At 39.0% G+C, this 18,878-nt stretch overlaps 1 protein-coding gene across 1 annotated transcript in view; it reads left to right on the forward strand.

Annotated features, from left to right (window-relative positions):
• The first annotated feature begins 2,334 nt into the window (after positions 1 to 2,334).
• LOC110443268 (neuroglobin-like) overlaps positions 2,335 to 18,878 on the forward strand; it is an 81,292-nt gene continuing 64,748 nt past the window's right edge. Inside the window, exon 1 of the mRNA XM_021487391.1 lies at positions 2,335 to 2,966. Within this exon, the coding sequence (XP_021343066.1) occupies positions 2,767 to 2,966 (200 nt within the window). The 5' untranslated portion in view covers positions 2,335 to 2,766. The remainder of the gene's footprint in view (positions 2,967 to 18,878) is intronic.

Here is an 18,878-nt window from a genome sequence, read left to right on the forward strand (position 1 = left end):
TAGTCATAAAAACATAGCCCAGGTCGATGATTTCATGTTATTTACGTTTCGAACACGGTATGTATTCAGGTTTGTTTTCAAAACAGCAGCAGAGTAACAAACATTTAAGATATAATCAGGGTCGTTAACGCTGAATATGTGTTTGCTACGTCATCACTTTCTGTGTTCATGTATTACGCAAATAACAGCGTACAGACGAGAATCATTATATCGAACCTCGTAATACTTGAAGTTCACGTTGTCGGAGTTCATTTTTCCTCACTGATTTTTCTACAAATCGAGATGCTACCTCCCTAATTTGGTTTTGTTGGACCCCGGTCGTAATCATGGTTGGAGCTTCATTTTGGACAAAAGACAGCCGACAAAAAATATACAACGTTGACCGCGCCTATAAGTTACAGCAGTAAGCAAGACAACTGTGTGGGGAACTTGTTAATCTCAAATACTGCACAGCAAGATACAACATATATCTTTGAACGGAATACATGTACAGATTGTTAATTAAATTTCCGGTGCGAAAATATGGCAACAATAATGCTTCTATAACAACCACAAATATGTACTCTAAAGTATGGAACGCCTCTGAACATTAAAGAGGACTCATCTCATTTCGTCGCAGAGGAACAAAACAGACATATGGAATTGAATTGTGTCGCATCAAACACTATACAATATTTCGAGGCCATGCTTGAACGTTACCAATTAAAACAAGTGATATACTACACCCAAAGGGAATACGGTGATATTCATTCGTAGGTCGAGAGACATATTGAATATCTGAATATGAGTTATGATTTAATTTCGCAATAGATGTGTTTGCTGTGTATCCAGAACATGCATTTATCTGTCATTAAACATTTCCACTTCCGTAATGCAATGTTTGTCATATATGTTCCGGAAAGTCTTATTTATCTATTGATTTTTTGTGTTTCAAATTGTATTGCGCTACCTGCAGAGGACTATCGGTGTATCTGTATATTTAAAATGTGTTTTTTGATACCATGTCCTATGCCGTCCCAACACCCTGATACAAGCAAACGGGCCAGTTCATCAAAATAGTCATATCAAAAGTTATTAATTTTGATTGTAGGAAGCGTAGAATCAAATCCGGAAATGCGAATCCGGTTTAATTGATAAGAGCTCCGGGCTAGCAGCTACAATGTAGTTATCGGCTCAATATAGAGAGGAAACCTGTTGATCAGCTCGGGCACTGATACGAAAACAAATGAAGAACATTTGCTACTATTGACAGAAAAGGGAAATAGACTTTATTGGCGTATGACATATAGCTACAATGTACGTATGCATAGCTGTTCATGCAGGCGTTTCATTCACTCTAATTTCGGTACAACTGATTCCAAATCACACATTACCTGACCCTGATCCACCCCAGTTAATATAATAAGTCTGACACAATGTGTTATTGTCAATCATTCTTACTTTACTTATAACTATTGACAGATAAAAAAAAAATGGTTTTGATAAAAAAACTGGTTTACAACTTCCATATCATATTCCCAATCAACCTTGCCTAATATCAGCTCTCGGGCCTCCTACCCCTCGGGCTGATATTGGGGATATTAGGTCCATAAGGCATACTATATGGACAGGACCTTGGGTTAACCTATAGTTGTCCTCGGGGAAATGAAACAGATGGTTATACGTACCGAGTTTATAGGTTTTACATTTGCCCTGACAATAAACGGTTCATCTATATGTAAGTACAACAAAGAAAGCTTCTGAAACACATTGTATCGACTAATACACAATACCGAAGATCCCACTTGTTCTATTGAAGACTGGCAGATCTATTAACTATACGCTCCACAATATCTTTTTTTTCGCTAACGACTGACATGTTCACTTACAAATTAAAAGAATAATCGGCGAACGCCTATTATTTGTAGCAAGTAATATTAATAAAAAACGTTAAAAACTTGCCCTCTCGGGGTAATTAACGGCAGTAACACAGCCTTGCGGGCAGTTACTGGCTCAATGTAAATACACTTCGAGTAAAATCATCGATACACGTCAAAATATTTGTATTTTTATTAATACGTTATAGATTATGTTCATACACAAATCGATGATATACATTATAGGTGACATACAAAGGGGCAATGGGATCGAAATTTCGTTTCAATTGTGTCACTCAAAACAAGTTACCTTTAGTCGATACCGTATCGACTATTTGTACTGGCGAGCCGTTTTTCAGCATCTGAAGCTATGCCTTCCCTAGACTTGCTACAGACATCCATTCAACCCTTTCTGTGACGCCCAGTCACTATTTATATAGGTCCCACTCAACCACCGACACCGACTTTATAGATAACGCTCAGCTGGTGGATCAAGGCGTTTGTAAAACACAAAAAGAGAAGCCGGGTGTGGAATCGATCCGTAGTTCACGGTGTAGATCGCGCTGGTTTGGTGTGTATGCTTTAGAGGCTGTTAGTGAAGCAAGGCACTGACAGATCATTCAGTCGGTACCGAGGACGCCGAACAGATCACTCACACCCGCGGAACGTCGCACTATCGTAGCGTCAAGTGTATCTCTCTCACGGATCGTCACTTTTAAAAAAATATACCAAGTTTTAAAGTATTTGTATTAATTGAACAATTCATTTCCTTTTAACAACATAAGGCGATGCTGTGTTTGAAGTTTATATGTGTTTGAGTTTGATCTTGTGTTGACGGGATATACCTTCTTAGTGAATCTGTGATAAATAAATAAAATATACGCATGGAAGTGTGATACCTACCGCCAGTATGGGATGTAGGCAGACCAAAGAGACACCGTGTGTTACGGAAATCACCGAGTTCGACCCCCTCACGGATAACGGGGTAACCACGATCCCTAGTGTGGACCCACGTCTGCCCCTAAATGCCCGACAGGTATTCAAGCTTAAACAGTCATGGAAAGGTATTAAGCGGAAGATAGCGGAGACAGGAGTCGAGATGTTCGTTAGGTAAGTACATAATGAGCTAGATCAAGTATTGCATTTTTTTATTCATTGGTAACGTATTGTTTTTCCCCCTATTTATTGTCAACCACTGAAATTTGTAAATAATACACGAACATTTGTTATTGACCAGTAAAACACAGTTTTCCCAACAATGGAACATGACTGTATTGACCACAGCAACGCAATTCCATTGACCAATTAAAGTCTATTGTTTTCCACAATGAAACACTGTTGTTTTGGCCAACGAAAGATCATTGTTATAAACAATGAAACATTATAGTATTGACCAATGACATATAGCTGTATTGACATATGAGAGACTGTTGTTTTGAACAATGGACCACTGTATTGGCCAATGAAATGTATACAATTATGTTGACCAATGAAATCGGGTTCTATTGAACAATTAAATTCAATGATATTGACCAATGGAACAGGTTGATCAAGAAACACAATAGTTTATCCCGTAAAACACGCTCACAAAACGAAACGAACATGATGTCCAGACAACTTTGACGATAAGTGTATCTACTAGAAGAAAAAATCAGGGAGTTCAGTCATTCTGGTAATAGTTGTTGTATTAAATGACTTCAAGTACTATGTTGTGCTTGAGCAAGGTTCCGTTTTCGGGAGGGATGTGGTTGTGACCTTGAGTACGAAACCTAACCCTTTTAGCTCAGCTCCTCCTGTATATAGTTGGATATAACGTCTTTCGTACTTAAGCAATTTAATGACTTGGCATTGTATATGAGTCGTTAAACATATGGACCCATAACAAGAAGATTATCTAAACAACCTCCAGCACACACATACACACACATACACCCTCGCACTTTATTGTAGTACTTAAGGTGACCAGGGGTGGCAAGATACGTGTGAGTACGACTGCTCCCATCATGTCTCATTGCAAGGATTTTATTTATATTTCCTACCTTGAACGTTAAGCGCCTTAAGAGCAATGTTCCTCGATATTAAATTGACATGCTATTTAAATATATTTTATTTATAGTACAAAATGTTTTTAAAGAGGGGATCTGAAACTTTTATCTCGGAAAATGAATAATCACAGTATTGTTTAACTATAAGCTCAAGTACAAAAGTAGTCCAGAGGTTAATTAAATTGAATTTAATAAGCTCTGATTATATTTCTGGATGGTCCCTTTGGGATCTTTGCTCTTCGATGTACAATTAAATAAAGTATACCAGGTGTTTCCTCATAATCCCGCTTGTTTGTTTCGACACCTTACCTTTGAGGTCGTTCTGTGCCTTGATTAAAGTCCTTATGACAATTGGTACTCGACGAGTGATGCCAGAGCGAGCTGTTTGATACCCCGACTGTCTGTTGTCGATGTGACAATGTCACACGTTGAAGGTTATGGAGATTGACACTTAGGGGAGGTCTAACATTGTATTTTTAATAAGGTTGACAGAAAATGATACATAATTAATAGGATCGCATTAAATGTAGTCGACGTCATGGTACCCGGTGTACAATGCGTGTCTGTAACAATAGCCACACTTATCAGGAACTCTGAGAGTCACTTTAACCTCTATGTGGAACCCCTGATGGCGTTGGGCTGATGGCAATGGTATATAATTAAATATACAAAAAACGATTTCATTAAAAGTCGGTTGAAACAGATACACTACGCTCTCGTCTGTGAAACAATCAGAACTACCTTGTTTATAAGTGAATGAACCCTTGAAAGTGTAGTGAACATTAGTATACGGGAGATCTTAGCATTGTTTAAGTGAGCTTGGCGAAGTGAATTTACCAACAATCTAAGTGAACCTTCTTACTAAGCCTAACAATCCCTAAATGAGTTTGGCGTCTAGGTGAGCTTTACGCTTAACGAACTATTTAAGAGTGGTTTACGAACTCTTTAAGTCCAACCCTGACAAATTCTCTAAGTGATCTTAGCGAACTCTCTCAGTTACCTTGACGATGTCTCTCAGCTTCCTTGACGAACTTTCTCAGTTACCTTGACAAAATCTCTCAGTAACCTTGGCGAACTCTCTCAGTTACCTTGACGAACTCCCTTAGTTTCCTTGACGACTCTCTCAGTTACATTGTCGACCTCTTTCAGTAACTTTGGCGAACTCTCTCAGTTACCTTGGCGAAATCTCTCAGCTTCCTTGGTGAACTCTCTCAGTTTCCTTGGTGAACTCTCTCAGCTTCCTTGCCGAACTCTCTCAGTTACCTTGACGAACTCCCTCAGTTTCCTTGACGACTCTCTCAGTTACATTGTCGACCTCTTTCAGTAACTTTGGCGAACTCTCTCAGTTACCTTGGCGAAATCTCTCAGCTTCCTTGGTGAACTCTCTCAGCGTCCTTGACGAACTCTCTCAGTTACCTTTTAATAATTATCATTGACGAACTCTATCAGTTTTCTTGGCGAATTTTCTCAGTTTCCTTGGCGAACTCTCTCTGTAACCTTAACGACCTCTCTCAATTTCCCTCGCGAACTTTCTCTGTTTCCTTGGCGAACTTTCTCATCTTCCATGGCGATCTTACAAAGTTTTCAGGACGAACTATCCCAGTTTCCTTGGCGAACTTTCTCTGTTTCCTTGGCAAACTCTCTCAGTTTCCTTGGCGAACTTTCTCTGTTTCCTTGTCGAACTCTCTCAGTTACCTTGACGAACTTTCTCAGCTTCCTTGGCGAACTCTCCCAGTCTCTCTCAGTTTCCTTGGCGACCCCTCTCAGCTTCCGTGGCAAACACTATCAGTCACCTTGGCGAAATCTCTCAGTTTACTTAGCAAACTCTCTCATTTACCTTGACGACCTTTGAAATCCCATTCCTGATGATGTAATAGTATAAATTCGATTGTACCATTTTGATAAGTTTCTAAGAGGCAGGAGGCCTACCAACAGATTGGGTTTGATCAAGTATCAGTTCAGTTTATTTTAACCAAAAGTAATATATGGATGCATGGATACAAATCTCAAAATTTCAAATTTAGTTTTCACTGGTTATAAATAGTAATATATAGATGTAGTAAGACAAAAAACAAGAAACTTAAAAAGTCAAATTCATCACGAAATAGAGATTTTAGAGATTTTACATGATGTACGTCGTAATGAATATCTTTCTAGTATGTTTATACATCACAAATATGATCTAGTTAGTTCTTCTGACGTCAATGATAGATGTGTGTGCAGTAGTCAAATCACAATTAAATTGCAGAATGACATCGTTTGAGTACGACAGTATCAATTTGTAATACCGATCCAGGTGTAACCGATTCAACTATCTGTACCCAGTAATAATGTGAACATGGTACTAATGTGCACACTGCCATGCTGTGTACCCAATACTAATTTGTGACCTGCTATATTATGTACCCTGTACTACTTTGTCACCTGCAATACTGTGTACACTGTACTGATTTGTCACCTGCAATACTGTGTACCCAAAACTATTTTGTCACCTGCAATACTGTGTACCCAAAACTATTTTGTCACCTGCAATACTGCGTACCCAATACTAATTTGTCACCTGCAATACTGTGTACCCAATACTAATTTGTCTCCTGCAATACTGTGTACACTGTACTGATTTGTCACCTGCAATACTGTGTACCCGGTACTAATTTGTAACCTGCAATACTGTGTACCCGGTACTAATTTGTCACCTGTATTACTGTGTACCCGGTACTAATTTGTAACCTGCAATGCTGTGTACCCGGTAATAATTTGTAACCTGCAATACTGTGTACCCGGTACTAATTTGTAACCTGCAATACTGTGTACCCGGTACTAATTTGTCATCTGCATAACTGTGTACGCTGTACTAATTTGTAACCTACAATGCTGTGTACCCGGTAATAATTTGTAACCTGCAGTACTGTGTATCCGGTACTAATTTATCACCTGCAATACTGTGTACCCGGTACTAATTCGTAACCTGCAATGCTGTGTATCCGGTACTAATTTGTAACCTGCAATACTGTGTGCCCTGTACTAATTTGTCACCTGCAATACTGTGCACCCGGTACTAATTTGTAACCTACAATACTGTGTGCCCGGTACTAATTTGTAACCTGCAATACTGTGTATCCGGTACTAATTTGTAACCTGCAATCCTGTGTGCCCTGTACTTATTTGTAACCTGCAATAATGTGTACCCGGTACTAATTTGTAACCTGCAATACTGTGTGCCCGGTACTTATTTGTAACCTGCAATAATGTGTACCCGGTTCTTATTTGTAACATGCAATATTGATTATTCTGGGGGCATGCCTCGCTAGTTTAAGATAAATGGTGACCCGGTTATAGTGTGTAACCCGGTACTACTACTGTATACCCGGCAATACTAGGGTACACAACAATATTGGGCTTCCGTAAGTAATGTTCAGCGATTCTCTACTTTCAAGCAATAATGATACATAATGTATGTTGTACCCAGAAATACTTCATTTAGTAGGAGGGGATACTGGATGTTAAATCATGATGCCAATATTAGATAGAATGATATTTGTTCACGCTGCCGACACAAGAAGTTCCGTGTTGGCTGTTAGCGATGACAAAACTATCTAAAACGTAGGCGAATATCATCTTTTCAATCTTCCAGATGTCGAGCGGAAGTTGTTTGTGTTTTCCATATAGTACTGTATTAAGTACCCTCGACTTTCGTACGTAATGTTTATTGAAAAGTTGAAACAAGAACCTCACTTTTTAGCAAATTAATGATTTTCCACTAAATGGGCTACACTTTTTACACGTGCCGGCATCCTATTGGGCGATCATAATGACCGATTGCTTCCTGGGGGATCCTGGGTTGTCTAGCCTGCAACATAAGCTACCCAAATTATGATTAACGACGACCCAGATACAAAGCTTTGATCTTGGATGATGCTGTGATGGCAATATGTCCGTAACCTGACAGAGGCCATGTTTCATGTGTGTATAAATAACCAGTATTTGTGACGTTATAAATGGTTACAATTTACTCTACCGGCTCCAATGGCGACAAGACCTGTGTCTGTACACCGTTTGTAGTAGATCTAAAGATTATAAACACAGCCTCATCTATCGTCTAATCCACACCTAGTAATCCTAGTTATATCCATTAACCCGCCAGATAATCCATCTTTAAGAAATTCTCTTGCACTTACCATTTCGTAGATACGGCGCTTGTGCCGAATAACGGAGAGATAGACTGAACTAGATCTAACGTTTAGTTTAAACAATATTTTATTTACAGTACAAATATGCAGTAATAATATAAAACTTTACATAATATAATGTTAGGGATCTGGCAACAAGAGTAGGCTCTTATATTAAGCCATCTCCCCCAGCCAGATCTAACGTTTAGTAACATACATCGTACATACATTGTATTCTAATCCATATGTATAGGTCGCGCGAAAACTGCGTGTACGCAAAGTTGGAAAAGGTTTGTTATCACTTAACACTGGAGAAAGTGAAAAAATCACAAACGTATTCTTTCATTAATCGCAAGAAAACAACAAATATGTGGACGAAGACGCATGGCAATAGCCAATCAATTTACTCGAGACATTAGATCTGTTTTCAGAGGTTCAACGGCCTCAGCCAATCTAATGGAAAGTGTACTTCACATAGCATGCTTAATAGAACCATTAGAGACCATTTGGACAATATAGGTGACATAGATACGACCGATCTAATGACATGCACGCCAACGGCCAACATCTGTTGTTTATAGACTATTTATGTAGATATTGTTTACGTGACGGTAGACCGATTCAGCCGTAGTTTTAAAAACATAGAGCTGTGCTTTTTATATCCCAAGTATCTAGTTAAGGATATAAATTGCAGGTTTGAATTAATTTGACGAACGATTGACATTTACGAACATATATTGCATTGTTTTCAGTTGATGCAGCTGTTTCCGCCCCGGGACTTTATGAAAAATACGACATGTGTTACCCTTGAGTATCTAAATTCATCTATTGTTGACCTGACTGTTCCTTTTTGTATGGAGATATACGTTGTATCAGTACATCAAGATTGCCAATCTGAAAGACCAATTTTGTCACAGGTTGCAAATAAATTATGTCGGATAAATGAAAGATAACGCAAGGGTCTTTACGACTTGAGTGACAATTCTTACTACCAATGTATACAACGATCCAATTTCCGCACATGCCGGGTAAGAGAAACCTATTATCGACGCCATCTTGTGTATCTTTGGTATTGACGGTGGGTATAATGCGGAGGGATAGCACTTGGTCACGGAACTCATCGGGGATGGTGGCGTCAATTTGCAGGCGGGTCAAGTGGTTTTCATAATCGACCTTCGGAACACGAACTCACTAGGCGGGGGTGAATTCCGGAAACCACAGCTACATTCTTTTAGATCCCTCCTACGAATGCTTGTATTTGCGATTCCTGAAACTCACAACTGTTGATATGTCAACTTGGAAAAAATGCAAGCAATTTCCTTCCGACTCACCTTGGGGAACATTTCATTGTTGGTCAATTATTAGGGCAGCTTTGAGCCCGACGTGGGTCTCCGGGAAATGTTGACAAAAGTGCTTTACTCTGTCTTTCAGACATCGCTATTAAACTTTGAATAAACACCTTCGGAATGTTACTCTGGTAAAATGCTAGCTGTGTCCTTTCTATCGTCAAAGGGACACTATGCTTTACATGAACTTAAACTGTAAAACGCTAGTCTAAACATCTGAAGTCCAGTGTCTTACTCCTAGCGGAGGTATACAAAAAAAATGCGTGTTTTGCCACGCTTTCTCGACAGATACGATTTCATTCGGATGATAAATCGTGCTAGAATATTGCTTCATTCGGAACAACGTTTCACACTGCCGCACGATCTCCGCTGTTCATCGTCACTTGCACGAGACTAAACTGCGGACTCAATATTCCTTTGAAAAAACGTACATGTATATATGACTTCCTCAGTGACCAATACTTGTTAGAATAATTGCGATGACTTACATTTATAGTTTGCCTTTTCGGGTTAATTCATTAAATATTTCAGTAATACACTGACGACATGAGCGTTCGCCACTATTTCAGTGATACACTGGCGACCTGAACGTTCGTCACTATTTCAGTGATACATTGGCGACATGAGCGTTATCCAATATTTCAGTGATACACTGACGACATGAGCGTTCGTCACTATTTCAGTGATACACTGGCGACATGAGCTTTCGCCACTATTTTAGTGATACACTAGCGACATGAGCGTTCGCCACTATTCAGTGATACACTGGCGACATGAACGTTTGTCACTATTTCAGTGATACACTGGCGACATGCACGTTCGTCACTATTTCAGTGATACACTTGCGACATGAGCGTTCGCCACTATTTCAGTGATACACTGGCGACATGAACGTTCGTCACTATTTCAGTGATACACTGGCGACTTGAGCGTTCGCCACTATTCAGTGATACACTGGCGACATGAACGTTCGTCACTATTTCATTGATACACTTGCGACATGAACGTTCGTCACTATTTCAGTGATACACTGGCGACATGAACGTTCGCCACTATTTCAGTGATACACTTGCTACATGAACGTTCGTCGCTTTTTCAGTGATACACTGGCGACATGAGCTTTCTCCACTATTTCAGTGATAAACTGGCGACATGCACGTTCGCCAAACAGTCGATAGTTATGTTTGTTACGGTAGACGTTTAAATCGAAGTGCGCATGCTTGCCGTCCAACAATGGCGTAACTAGCTTAGGTTCCTTCGCCTTTGTCCTTTTGGTTTTAAATGTGAGGAAATCAATCACACCGGCCGTACGTTGAAGTGTGAAATCGGTTGGCCTTGAATGTTTTGTTTGTTTACGAGCGCAGAGACTATGCAATTTTGCCAGTACGTTTTGAACTGTATTCACTTGTGTTTCAGCATGTATTTGACTAGTGTCTCATGATGTTTCAGTACGACGGTTTGACTTGTGTTAAATACATTTTGACTTCTGTTTTAGTAAGCATTGACCTGTATTTTGGAACGCATTTGCCCTTGATTCGGCACACTCTGACTAGTGCTTCAGTACGTCTTTATTTGCGTTTCAGTACGTCTTGATGTGTGATTCAGTATGCACTGTCGTGTGTTTCAGTACGTCTTGCTGTGTGTGTCTGTTCGCCTTGACTTGTTTCTGTTCACCCTACTACCTTCGACCTTAGTATAGACTTGACTTGTTTCTGTACACTTTACTACATTCGACCTTAGTATCGCCATGACTTGTTTCTGTTCACCCTACTGCCTGCGACCTTAGTACCGCCTTGACTTGTTTCTGTACACTTTACTACGTGCGACCTTAGTATCGCCTTGACTTGTTTCTGTTCACCCTACTGCCTGCGAACCTTTATCGCCTTGACTTGTTTCTTTTCACTCTACTCCCTGCGACCTTAATATCTACTTGACTTGTTTCTGTACACTTTACTATCTGCGACCCAAGTATCGCAACGACTTGTTTCTGTTCACCCTACTACCTGCGACCTTAGTATCGCCTTGACTTGCTTCTGTTCACCCTACTGCCTGCGACTTTAGTACCGCCTTGACCTGTTTGTACACTCTACTGCCTGCAATGTAAGTATCGCCTTGACTTGTTTCTGTACACCCTCTCCCTGTAACCTAAGTATCGACTTGACTTGTTTCTGTTTCTGCTCACCCTACTACCTGCGAACTTAGTATCGCCACGAATTGTTTCTGTTCACCCTACTACCCGCGACCTTAGTATCGCCTTGACTTGTTTCATGTTCACCCTACTACCTGCGACCCAAGTATCGACTTGACTTGTTTCTGTTTCTGTTCGCTCTACTACATGCGAACCTTGTATCGCATTGACTTGTTTTTTTCACTCTACTCCCTGCGACCTTAATATCTACTTGCCTTGTTTCTGTACACTTTACTATCTGCGACCCAAGTATCGCAACGACTTGTTTCTGTTCACCCTACTACCTGCGACCTTAGTATCGCCTTGACTTGTTTCTGTTCACCCTACTACCTGCGACCCAAGTATCGCCACGACTTGTTTCTGTTCACCCTACTACCTGCGACCTTAGTATCGCCTTGACTTGTTTCTGTTCACCCTACTTCCGGCGACCCAAGTATCGCCTTGACTTGTTTCTGTTCACCCTACTACCTTCGACCTTAGTATCGCCTAGGCTTGTTTCTGTTCCCCCTACTACCTGCGACCTTTGAATAGACTTGACTTGTTTCTCTACACGTTACTACCTGTGACATTAGTATCGCCTTGACTTGGTTCTGTTCACCCTACTACCCGCGGCATTAGTATCGCCTTGACTTGGTTCTGTTCACCCTACTACCTGCTACCTTAGTATCGCCTTGACTTGTTTTAGTACCCTATACTACCTGCGACATTAGTATCGCCTTGACTTGTTTCTGTTTACCCTACCACCTGCGACTTAAGTATGACCTTTACGTGTTTCAGTACACGCTACTCCGTGCGACCTAAGATATAATTTTTGTTGAAAATGATGAGTAACTATATTTTCATTTTGTCGAGATTGGCTTTAATGGACATAGATTCAGTCACTAACATTACTATATATACCGTACATTACAAAACTACTGTTGTGTGACGATTACAGAATCAAAATAGATCCCTAAAACATTAATTATGTAGAGTTACCATGACGACAGACTACACTACGTCGTGATGGGTAGCTACTTATAAAGCTAACTTGTCACGCTGTAAAAATCATCTGAAGTTTTCGTCGAAACCATTTTGATATCATAGTTTCACTATATGTAATGCATACTTGTTGGTTGGTTTGTGACAGACAGAGTAATCGTCTTAACAAAGAATGTATGCCTGAAATACATCTTATTCTATTTATAGGATCACCGTAAATATATTAATGAATAATTGACCCCCAAAGAGAATATCTCCAAATAATTAATGACTAGCGTTGTTTGATAGATAAGATATACACGTGTTGAAATACCCGATAAAGGTAAAGAGAAAGCGTCTACACGATGCATTCACTTCTTTGAGAGTAAAGAGAAATATTTAGGAGACGAACATACATTGTTAACAGTTAAAAGAGAAATGCTGGCAAGCTATGTTCGGGGGTCTACCTTGCTATGAGACTATATATACTCGCTCTGATACCACAGACATGTCAACGTGTTGCCATTCCGTCCGAGTAAAATAATAAATCCTATCTATCGTTATTAAAACCATTCTTTATATTGTGTGAAGGTTTGATGCAAGAATAAACCATCTATACGATCCACTGTATGAACGACGCATTTGGGACCTATGCAGAATGGGGATTTTTCTTTCGTGTCTTCTTCCAACAGGTCATGATGCTCCACATCTTTTCGGTGTTGTCCTCCGAGGCACCCGAACTCATATGACACTGGCTGTTGCGAGAACATTAAGCCCAAAAAATCAAACAACCAAATCTTAGGCACCCGTTCGCATATGACCCTGGCTGTTGCGAGGACGTTAAGGCGCGAACGAACAACAAAAACAAGCAATCATTAGGTACCCGTTCTCATATGAACCTGGCTGTTGCGAGAACATTAAGCCCAAAAAATCAAACAACCAAATCTTAGGCACCCGTTCTCATATGAACCTGGCTGCTGCGAAGACATTATGGCACAAAAAACAGCACAAAAATCAAACATTAGGCACCCGTTCTCATATGACACTGGCTGTTGCTAAATGGCAGTTTTATTGAGACCATGGCGATAACCATAGCTGGGTTTGTTTAGTTCGTGTAGAAATCTCGCACCATTCGGAAACCAAAGTGTTCACTTTCATCGTTTATAAGATTAGGTTGGGACACACGTGGCTTTATAGGACCGTTAATAGCTATGTATGGACGCTTGTTGTGACGATTCCATTTTCGTAGACACTGGCCATCTATCAGCCTCCTCCGGCATCAACACGCCGGCGAGACCACGGACACTAGGCTACGTCGTTATATTGTCAAACGGACACATTTCTCTGCCTTTTTTTTTTAGACAAGTACTCTAGGGGTTACATCGCGTTAATTTGACACCTTCTTGTGATCAATTTAGGCTATATTTTTCAGTGATTGAGCCTGAGGCGTGACCTGGTTCATATATCTTTGCTGGGTTAAATACAGTTCGTCTGTACTTCTCGAAACCAAAAGTTTGTACTATACTAGTTAGTTCATGGGTTGTTTTTGGCTTGTTTAGTTCCGGGTTTGGGCGGGTTGTTGGGGGGAGGTTTAGGGGGTAACGACCATGAAACAGCTGACGTGATATGAGGACTGGTGCCTAGTTTGAGCAACAAGATCATATTCACAATTAATGTTTCCAAGTCCTATACTACTATTTTATTTGCATATCATGGCTTGAATGATCGTTTTCCAAATCATTCAACGTAAATATCCAATTTTATTATGTCCGTCTTCAGCAATGTTCCGTGACATGCCGCCCCCAGATTATCCTAATTTTACGTTACTTAGAGAAAAGTGTATATGCCCGTCGTAACAAAATTAAATAAAAGATAAGTAAAAATGGACATGTGTGTGAATATGGTTGAATGTATTATTTACAGGGATGAGCAAATAGATTGCAAAAAGTAATTAAAGTTTGTTTTTACCCATATCATTTTTTTCCACAACATGTTGTTATGCGTACGAAATGAATTCCTTGAGAAAGGCAAATATCGCTGTTTTGCAATTTAGTGTTATGACAAAAAGTGTTATTCAATAAATAGTAAATGGAATAGTAAATGGAATAGTAAATGGGCTAGTAAATGGAATAGTAAATGGAATAGTAAATGGAATAGGAATAGTAAATGGAATAGTAAATGGGCTAGTAAATGGAAGAGTAGATGGAATAGTTAATGGAATAGTAAATGGAATAGTAAATGGAATAGTAAATGAAACAGTAAATGGAATAGGAATAGTAAATGGAATAGTAAATGGAATTGTAAATGGAATAGAAATAGTAAATGGAATAGTAAGTGCGTTTCCATTCCAACTGCATTATACAAAAACCCATTAGAGATCAAAAGTCGTATTGAGATCGACTATTTTGAGATAGAAGACCGGCTTATGTCGAGCGAGACAATACGTAATAACGAAGTAGAAAGGGAAACAAATAATATAAAAGAACCTTAAAAATAATTGATGTTCGACTTGTCATTGGTTGCATGTAATCTAGCCTTTGTTGCCTAGCTACTGTCCGTTTCACATAATTTATCAAGAAATATTTTGATAAAGAAAGCTTGTCAACCTACTCTATGGTATAGCGTTCTAAGAGGTTTCTTAATAACACGTGGACGTAGAAGTGTTTACCTAGCGTCTAAATTGATAGACAACAAGACTGACGTGTGAGCTACTCAATCCAACACCTCGACTCTTGCCTGATGGGAACGGCACAATATATTGCCCCACTTTCTTTGTTGGTCTGACCTGGTAATTCCCGAAGGCTGATTACGTAGTTAAGATGTTTTGACTGGCTGGAATATCGGCCTTTATAACGCGTTCGCTATCACGTCACGTTTTCGAACCGATCCACGCAAGATAATGGTAGGTCATTGCTCTTTGATAGAACCACACCATTCCCTCTGTAAGCTGTTTGTACAAATGTTCTAACATTCTCAACGGTGGCATCGTATGAGTTAGATACAGCTGAAAGATAAGTTGTCTTTTAACGGGTTTCTACAATCTTATCTGTGGTTGATGAGCGTTTCAACATCACTCGAGATGACCTAGGTATGTTTTTACTTGTCTTCCAGGTCACAATGCATCTATAGCCGAGACAACCTATTACATTACGCGGTTTTGTGAAAGAAGAATATTGAAAGCATACTATTTATTGCAACTTGACGAATTAAAATCTTTGATAACATAAAATCAATGTCAGTTTTGCGTTTGGAACACTTTGACCTGGTAACATTATCAGTGACAAGGTGGTGATGAAGGTGCGGTGTGAACGACTCCCAAGGCTGCCATATTGCCACAGTCCTCCGTTTCTTCTGACGGTATCTTTCAGTTTTAGTTTTATTTGATAAAAGCTTCATAGAAAGTGAGTTCATCAGAATTGTCGGCTGGGACAGGTTGTTTACTGTAAATACTCACCGCGTCAGATGTTATCAGTTTCCAACACACACAGAAGCGGTTGTCTTTTCATGTTGAATTAATCATTGTGTTTATACTGCAATTCAAAGCTTAACACGTTCACAGATTTCTGTTTATTTTGCAATTGTTAGCACGAGCATGTGCGCGTTCATGTACCTGCTGGGCAAACAAGATAACCGCATCAAAGCACGTGGGATAAACACGAATTATCTACCAGCATCAAAGATCCCTAGTGGCTTTAAATCGTGTCAGATCTGTTTAGAACATTAATTTTAAGAATTGTGAGCCTTGATATCTAGTCCTAAATCTATAAGGCCCTTGACCCAAGTATAAACCCGTGGTTGTCCCGCTCGTCCTCCGGCGTAAAAAAATATACCTCAATAGATGCTGTCTGATTGTAAGCTGTTTAACTATAAACGACACAACCCTGCTCAGTCTTTTAATTAGGAGAATGAAGATATACAAACCAGGAAGCTATGAGTAATATACATCGAGTTAACATGTGTCTTAGTCGTATTTCACGTGCAGGGACAGGCCGAGAAAAGTTCAGTCTGCCGTGGTTTTATATTACTCCCGCGTCAAAAAAACCCCAGTAAATACAAATTACATAATTTGTATCCGGTTTCTATAAATTACTGATCACATATTATTTCAGAAAAAGTTTGCATTTGTATTGACTTATAATAAAATAATTCGTCAAAATATTTCAGGTGTTTTTAATTACATATCCTTTTTAACGTTTGACCGATTGGCAGACTAGACCATTTAAGTGCAATCAAGTGAGTATGATGGTACATTTATTGTAACAACGACTGTAAATAAAATGCATCTGACTCGGAACTTACTCGGTTATCTATTTGGCTTTGCGTCCTCTTCACGAGTGAACCCTCTAGGCCTATATAACGAGAGTGTACATACCTGCTTAGATCACTCGAGGGCCACTTTAAGGTGTTATCTTACTGAACCTTACCTGAGACGGTAGCGTGACAACGAACGAGGTCATTTTTATTTTGAACGCAGTAAAACCCAACATTAGTCGCATCTAGCGATCGTACACTTTTATCTATAACAGCAGGACTATTGTTAATATAAACCTTAGATAGTTTCTTTTTGCATTTACAGCATAAAAGAAATCAAAATATATTTGTTGAAATAGGTTTGGACAGTGTTACAACTCGCAGGGGATAACCCGTATAGATGCTGCTCTGAGACAGACTTACTTTGTGATCAGTAGGTCAAGGTTTGTAAACAGGGAGAGAGACAGTTATTATAAGTCGGTTCTGATGGCTGACAAGATAATACCCTTATGAATGCCTTGCATACTATTCTGTCGCTCGCTGCTTGTACCGTTCTGCACGTATAAATATCAATAATAATAAGAATGGGTTACAGTGCCCAAAATAAGTATTTAACGTAAATAAAAAAACAATGAGCTCAGATCGATTTTCTTATTGACCATTATCAAAACGAACTTTGAAAACATGTCGGAATGTTAAATACAACGTCAGCAAGGCAGAACACTTGTGGAAGTGTATGGCGTCTTTCTACTTCGAAATGTATCTAAATGAATGGCTGAACATAGACGACTACCAAAAACCTGAAGAGTGCTTCGAATCAGAAACAATTTATCTCCTCAGATTTCCTCATATCTCACTTTCGTTATCTGACAAATGGTGACATTGTATAAATAACGTTTGTTATTGGCATCGTCATTCGAGAAGGTTACTAATTTCTCATACCTACCTTGGGAAAAGACAGCTCATATGCGCTATTATTCTGAAAACGTCACCATCACATCATCACTTTATGCTGTGTTTCCATGGTAATGTCACCAATACTGTCACACATTTCATAATGACGCAATGCACGTGGGTTCACGACAACAATATATCTACGGAAGGAAAGCGAGAGAAAAATAAAATAATTTCTGTATGATGTAGACAGAGACATCTCAATCTGGGGCTAACATTTTTAATATTAAGCACGAGGCTTCAGCAATCTTATTATTCTCTCTGGTTTTACAAAGTACATGATGAGGTAATATCATCGGTCTTCTGGTGCATACTACCTACACATTTAAACATTCTTTGTTCTTTTATGAGCTTTTTCCCGATTACATAATCAAGATGTTAAAGGCTACATACAAATTAATTAAGATTGATGCATTACGTAATCTTCAGGTTATGTGATCTTTTATCTGGTAGGTACCCTAAGTGTTTCAGTTTCTTTAATTACTAGAAAAAAAACCCAGTTAGCTTAACAAATCGTTCGTACGTAATGCCTAAGTGGCCACTACAGGAATAAATAAACACGTATTATAGCGACACGTGAATGTATGCTTAATCATGTTTCTTTGCGAATGCAGGGGAAATTTTCACAAATGGAATTAATGGTTGAATATGAAGACACTCTTTCAGTATGTGGTTAAGCTTCAAAATACTGATCTACGCTCTTGATAAAAAATCCTGCACCAAACAATTTTTCCAATTTCCTCAACAAAAGAAATAATATTATTTATTGATTAAGATAAGCAAATTTTAGCTTGGACACAAAACGAAATAGTATGGAAAGAATGATGTAAAAAGATTTTATATCACATACTATATATATGGTCGATATAGTTTCTTATCAACGTAAAACATAAGAAGTTAGTGTCTTGATTGATACATTTTGTTTTTATTATGCCCAATGAAGTGCCATTATCAAAAGTATTTAATTAAAACAAGTTTCTGGCCTTTCTTTTCATTTTCATAGCATTTAATTACAGGTCAATTATAATGAAAGAAAAAATACTTTTCCATTAATGTCTGCATGTACCAGATCGATATTGACAACATAGAAATCAAAATAAAACAAATAC

Source organism: Mizuhopecten yessoensis, unplaced genomic scaffold (genome assembly GCF_002113885.1).
Source record: "Mizuhopecten yessoensis strain PY_sf001 unplaced genomic scaffold, ASM211388v2 scaffold716335, whole genome shotgun sequence".
Classification (NCBI taxonomy): domain Eukaryota; kingdom Metazoa; phylum Mollusca; class Bivalvia; order Pectinida; family Pectinidae; genus Mizuhopecten; species Mizuhopecten yessoensis.